Source organism: Oenanthe melanoleuca, chromosome 13 (genome assembly GCF_029582105.1).
Source record: "Oenanthe melanoleuca isolate GR-GAL-2019-014 chromosome 13, OMel1.0, whole genome shotgun sequence".
In the NCBI taxonomy this organism is placed as follows: domain Eukaryota; kingdom Metazoa; phylum Chordata; class Aves; order Passeriformes; family Muscicapidae; genus Oenanthe; species Oenanthe melanoleuca.
In genome coordinates, this window is record NC_079347.1 from 1,054,276 (window position 1) to 1,060,275 (window position 6,000).

The 6,000-nt window shown below is 46.5% G+C and overlaps 1 protein-coding gene across 1 annotated transcript in view; it reads left to right on the forward strand.

The window, feature by feature from the left end:
- Window positions 1-1,918, forward strand: part of FGF18 (fibroblast growth factor 18) — a 67,787-nt gene extending 65,869 nt beyond the window's left edge. Inside the window, exon 5 of the mRNA XM_056502175.1 lies at window positions 933-1,918. Within this exon, the coding sequence (XP_056358150.1) occupies window positions 933-1,199 (267 nt within the window). The 3' untranslated portion in view covers window positions 1,200-1,918. The remainder of the gene's footprint in view (window positions 1-932) is intronic.
- The last annotated feature ends 4,082 nt before the right edge of the window (window positions 1,919-6,000 follow it).

Below are 6,000 nucleotides of genomic sequence, written 5' to 3' on the forward strand. Positions count from 1 at the left end.
TGTGATGCTTATCTGCTTATCCTGTGTCTACTCTGAATATCTTCTGATGCATAAATCAAAGTGTGAGTGCATGTGGCATGTGGCATTCCAGGTACAGCATCAGGAACTCAGCAGTTCAAGGGCAAAATGTTTTCTGGCAGAAGGTTTGGGTGAGAAGAATTTCCTTTGTGCTCAAGGACTTGGAGATGCAGTTGTGTGATGCTGTCACTCGCTGCAGTGCTGCCTGTGCTGTGTGAGAGTCCTGAATGCAGAGAGCTGTGTCCAAGGGCCAGGCTGGGTCTGGTAGTCCTGATCTCCAGGCTGAGCTGAGCCCAGTTTGGCTTCAGGGCTCTCCAGTCCCAGGGCTCCAGCAGCCCTGGGCACCACGTGTGGTCCATCTGCAGGGCTGCCCTGGGATCACCTAGGGCAGAGCTTTCAAACTGCTGGAGAGGCTTAGACTGAGCCTTGCCATACTTTTAGTGGGATTTGGGTAATTGTGGGTGAAAGTCCATAAGGTATTTCAGGAAACATCAGAAGTGAGGGGTAGAAGGGGAAATGCTGTTGTTTGGGCCACGTGAGATTCTGGGGTTTGGGTTTTTTTCTGACTAAGTATGATGTTTCATCCTTTCTCCTTAATGGAAAAAAGCAAAGCTGGATGTCTTGCTTTGCTTGCAGTTGAAGGCACTGGACTGGATAAACTTAACTATTGTCTTTGAAAAATTTTTCGTCCCTTGGATAAGAGCATTAAAAAAAAAATTATGACCTCACGCTTTCATGCTTTAAAAAAAAATTCAATTTCAGCTGATGCTTGTTATGGCTCTTATTAGCAATGTTTGAACCAAAAAAGAGGTCCAGATGTGATGATTTTATTTATGCCAAATTGGGTTTTGGTCACTGAGATTGCATTTGGATTATTTATTTTTTCTTTTATTTTTTTTTCTTCCCTTTTTCAGCCTGATGGCACCAGTAAGGAGTGTGTCTTCATTGAAAAAGTCCTAGAAAACAACTACACGGCACTGATGTCTGCAAAATACTCAGGCTGGTATGTTGGATTCACCAAAAAAGGGAGGCCACGGAAAGGGCCCAAGACCCGGGAAAACCAGCAAGATGTACACTTTATGAAGAGATACCCAAAGGGGCAAATGGAGATACAGAAACCTTTCAAGTACACAACAGTCACCAAGAGGACTAAGAGAATACGACCCACCAACCCCAGCTAAAAATAGACAAAAACAGTGTCACAATAAGAAACCACAAAAAGGAAAAAAAAAAAAAAAAAAACTGCACCAGAGGAATATTTTTACATTAAAAATAAGGAAGAAGCTCTATTTTTGTACATTGTGTTTAAAAAAAATAAAAATAAAAAAAATTAATAAAAGACTAGATGGCAAATGCTGGGGAAAGCTGTTCGGGATTTATTGTGACTTGAAAAATGAAATGAACTGCTCTATTTAAATTGACTTCTTGTTGTTGATGACACACAGGTGCTTATTTTGCTTTTTTTTTTTTGGAAAGGACAACTTCTGAAGCATATCCCCAGAGGGAAAAAAAAAAAAAAAATTAAAAATAAATAAATAAAACCAAAGAAAACCAAAGTTCTTTCCCAAAGTTCCTGAGAGCCTGCCCCGCCAGTCGGGCGGGCAGTAATTATTTATTGCCTGCTGCCGCCGGCCAGGCCAGGCTGGAGCTGCAGGGACGAGCCCAGGAGCTCTGGCACCGACCCTCTTAACCCTCCGACGACATAGGGACTCACGGCTCCGTGATCCTGCATCCTGCTCACTTCTGGAGAATGCTGCTAACTACATTCAAGTGACTACAAGATGACCTAGTACACCAATGATAAGGGAATATTTTAAAACCAGCTATATTATATATATTATATATATATAAGCTATTTATTTCACCTCTCTGTATATTGCAGTTCCATGAACCAAGTATTACTGCCTCAACAATTAAAAAATTATTTAAAACATATGTACATATTTTTGCTGTTCACACTTCTTTCCCCTCCCTGAGTAGTGGTTTTTTTAATGCATATTTATCCTTTATGCAAGGCCAGCAGGAAATGTTCGGGGCACTTTCCCACTATAAACTTCATTGCTGATTCTGTAGTTCCTCCTGTTCCTTAACAGCACCTTCCTCTTCCTCCCTGGTTGTTGCCACAAGGAAAAGCCTCAGTGGGGTGATGATGGGCTGAGTGTGAGGGAACCCACATCAGTGTTTTTCGAGAGCAGCACATCTGATACTTTTCAGTTCAAGGAATATTTCCTGAAGCTGTGGCCAAGCAGAAAGTAAACTGGAAAATGAGTATCTGACTGCATTAACATGTACTTACGTGTGGCTTGTGTTTTCTTCATTAGAGCTTTTAGAGGGCCTCTTGCTTTCAGCTGTTTCATTCAAAATTGTGCCTTTTAGAACTTGCCCTCAGCCAGACAAATCCCTCTCCCTTGTCCTGCATGGTTCACCCAGCTCATCCAGGAGCTCACTCCCCTGCTCAGTGCAGCTAGCTCTCCTTTCAGGCATTCTGCACAGGATATGGGAGATGTGAAGTGCCCCACAAACAGGAAGTGGGGAAAAGAAGCCAGCTGAAATATCTGAGCTCAGATTGTAGCTGGAATGGCAATGGAGCCCGAGTGGAGCTGTAAGGAGAAGCTCACTTGGCTTTGCCTTCTCTCCATGTGCAGGCATGGCTGCACTCCCTGGTTACAGCCAGGGCTGGAAATGCTCAAAGCCACTAAGAAAGCTTTTTCTTGTTAATCAGGAGAATGACTCTCCCCAGAACAAGCTTTCCCAAGATAACTTTGAGAGCTGCAGCCAAATCCTGCAGATCAAAGCTGTTTGGGAGATGGTGCAGATAAGCATGCAAGCTTGAGGATGCTTATCTGAACCAATCTCCAAACTTTGCAAGCCTAGAGAAAAATGAGCAGTGCTAAGCAGGGCCACTCCACGCTGCTCCAGGAGGAGCTGGGCAGCTGTGCAGGTGATGCCTCATGCCAGGGAGTCCCTCCTGTCCCAGAGGATTACTGGGAGCTGCTCTCCTGGGCACCTGGAGACAAGCACAGGAGCAGGACCCATGGTAGAATTGGTTGGTGGGGGCTGGAAGGCTTTTCCAGCTTTGTCTTCAGATTGATTCATGTGGGAAGGATTTGGGGAAAGTTCAGAAGATGCTGGGGTGGAGCATTGGGAGCAGCTGGAGATTTGCTGTGTTAGTGCCTCCAAGAGGAGACACCCAGTTGATTCCCAGAGTGAGGAAGGTTTTATGGGTGCCTTTTTTCTCCTTGAAATATTGCCATGGCCCATGGCCCTGATGGTTTCACTGTTAGAATGACAGGTTTGTTTGCCACTGGAGAAATCCGAAGGGCTGAGGGCAGTAAAGGCTGGAGAAGTCTGGACAGAGGGGATCTCCTCTTCCAGATTGAGGCTGGGAGCAACCAGGGAAGATCTTCTCCCTGTCCCACTGTGGTACACTGGCTCATGGGAGTGAGGGGCCATACAATTGGTGTGCAGCAGGGGTCTCTGTCCCTCATTGGTTTTCAGAAGTATTTCCTGTAAGCAGAGGGAAAGGTTCCTCAGGCTGTGGGAAGGCAGTGTGGTGAGGAGGTTGGTGCTCACCTGGATGAGGTGATGCTGGAGGCATTTGTTGGCTGATGGTGCACATTAAGTGTTTGTATTTGAACATCTGCTTTCAGGCTTTAGTAGCAACAAAAGCAGGGGCAAAGGAGAGAAGTAATCACACCAGGTCGCCTTTAGAGGACCTTCACGTTGGACAGAAGGGTGCTCTGGGTAGGAGACATTCAAGGACTGAACAGAAATAGGGGAAATGCATCCTGTGCCCAGCAGCACATGGTACTGCTGCCCCGCCTGTGCTTGGGCTCGGGCCAGGGGCTGCTTAGGGGTTAGAGGTGGCTGGACAGGGCTCTCCCTGACCTCCAGAGCAGAGAAGGAGCTTGTCAGCTTGTCTGTGGTGTTTAACCTCATTTTGTCCTTTCAGAAACTCTTCAGTCGCCCTGAATACGAGCTGAGATTTCCCATGAAGGATTTGTGTTTGATTTACTTTATAATAGAAGATTGTTAATGAGGATTCAGTTGCTATTCTGGGATTCTCCTCAAGAGCAAGGGACATAACACACTGTGTTGGCATTAGTGTGTGTGGAGCTCTGAGCAGGCACACTTACACCAGTACCCTGCTTTATTGGTTTGCTCTTGGAGCAAGGCTTGGCAGGCACACATGCAGGTGTAGGGGTGGTGTTCTGCACCATGTGCCTGTGATGTCCATCAGCTTTCCCTGATTCTCTGCTCAATTTGGTGTCTCTGTACTTTCACAAAAGCAATGGAACAGGATTTCAGCCTGTTTTAGACTCCAGCTGGAGAAGATGGCCTTTGTGCTGTCCAGGAGAGTTTGTCCACCAAGGAAGATCTGACTGAGCAATTGGAGTCAGCTCTGGGTGGGACAGGTTGGGTAGCAGAAAACATGGGTTACTTTGGCTCCCTGAGCACACTGGGTTACCATGCCTACATCTGAGAAATAAGGTTGGGATAGCTGAAGATGTGTGGGTAGTGGTGGATGGGATGTTTTAGACCACTGGATTACTCTACAACACGAGTATCTGGTGATGCAGGAGGAAGAGGAGCTCTGTGTGTGGGGGTCTGTGCATTCCTCTGAGCCCTGCTCAGCCACGCTCATCCAGCAGAGGGAAAAGGGTCACACAAAGCAGGGGTGTCCCCAGGTTTTCTCTTTCCATGTCCCCAGGAAAACATCTTTTCTCTGTGTCCTCGGGAAAACAGCTTTTCTCTCTCTGTGTCCACTCTGAAGGTATTCAACGCCGAGGGCTGTGTCTGCTGCCAGGCAGAGCAGGTATATTCCTATGCAGAATTTCCTGGTGCTGTGCCAAAGGGTGGAAGTTTATACTTAAGATTCACAACAGCTGTTTAAAGTGCCTATGTCTCGTGCCAGCCATACCACCTGAATGGCCAAGGGATATATATAAAACTTCAATTATTTTTTGAATGTTTGTTGTTATTCATTTGGAGACAGATGAGAGGAGATTCCTCACAAATGATGTAACCTATGTAGACTGTTATTTCCAACAGTGTGAGCTGAAAAATTAGGGAGGAAAAACCAGGTCAAACTGAAACTTTTTTTCTTTTTAAGTGAGACAAAGTTCTGAGTGGAGTGATTTGAGTTTACCAGAGACATTTAGTTCACTCCATTAAGGATTTATTTAATTTCTTTAAATACATGTGATTTCATAGAGGGGGAAAAAAGAGAAATAGGAGTTTTGAAAGTAAAAAACAGCTAGGTGATGTGTAAAAAAGTCTCCATTGCCTATTTGTCAGTTGAAATTGATTTGAGCCCTGCACTGAACCTTCAGTCCTATGGCAGTTTTCTGTTGCTTTAGCAAATGCTGCATCTCTGCACTCGCTGAGGCCCTGGAACCTTTTCTGGAGCCCATGGATGGGTGCAGAGCCCAGACCTTCTCCCTGTCCCACCCATTCCTGCTGCCCTCCTTCTGCCCCTCCTTTTATCCGAGGCTGAACCCCAGCTGATGGGAGCAAAGCTCAGAACACTGTTTCCTTTCTCCTTTGGCATTTTAAGTTTGCAGTGCCTGTGTTAAGGTGCCAGCCCAAGGAGATGCTCTACACTGTGAGCATCCTCCACAGAGTCCCCGTCCTTCAGCCAGGTCTGGCACATACTGGGGCTCCCTGGTCACCAAGACCCGTGGATTTCGTGGTTGCTGGCACAGACAAGCCAAGCTGTGAGCTCTGGGCTGGTGCTGACCAGTGCCTGACTGTGTTTGTTGTGGGTGGGACTCGTTTCTAGTCAGAAAATCACGGAAAGTTTAGTCCAGGCAGTGCAGCAAGAAGGTGGCTGACACCTGCCTGGGCAAGGGCTGGTTCCCAGCCTTGGAGCAGACTAAAGGGGAACTGTCTGCACATCCCAGTGGCTGCCAGGCTGGAGGACCCGTGGCTGAGCCACAGGAAACATAAGTGAGTTATGCTGGGCTTGGAAAACAACTCCTT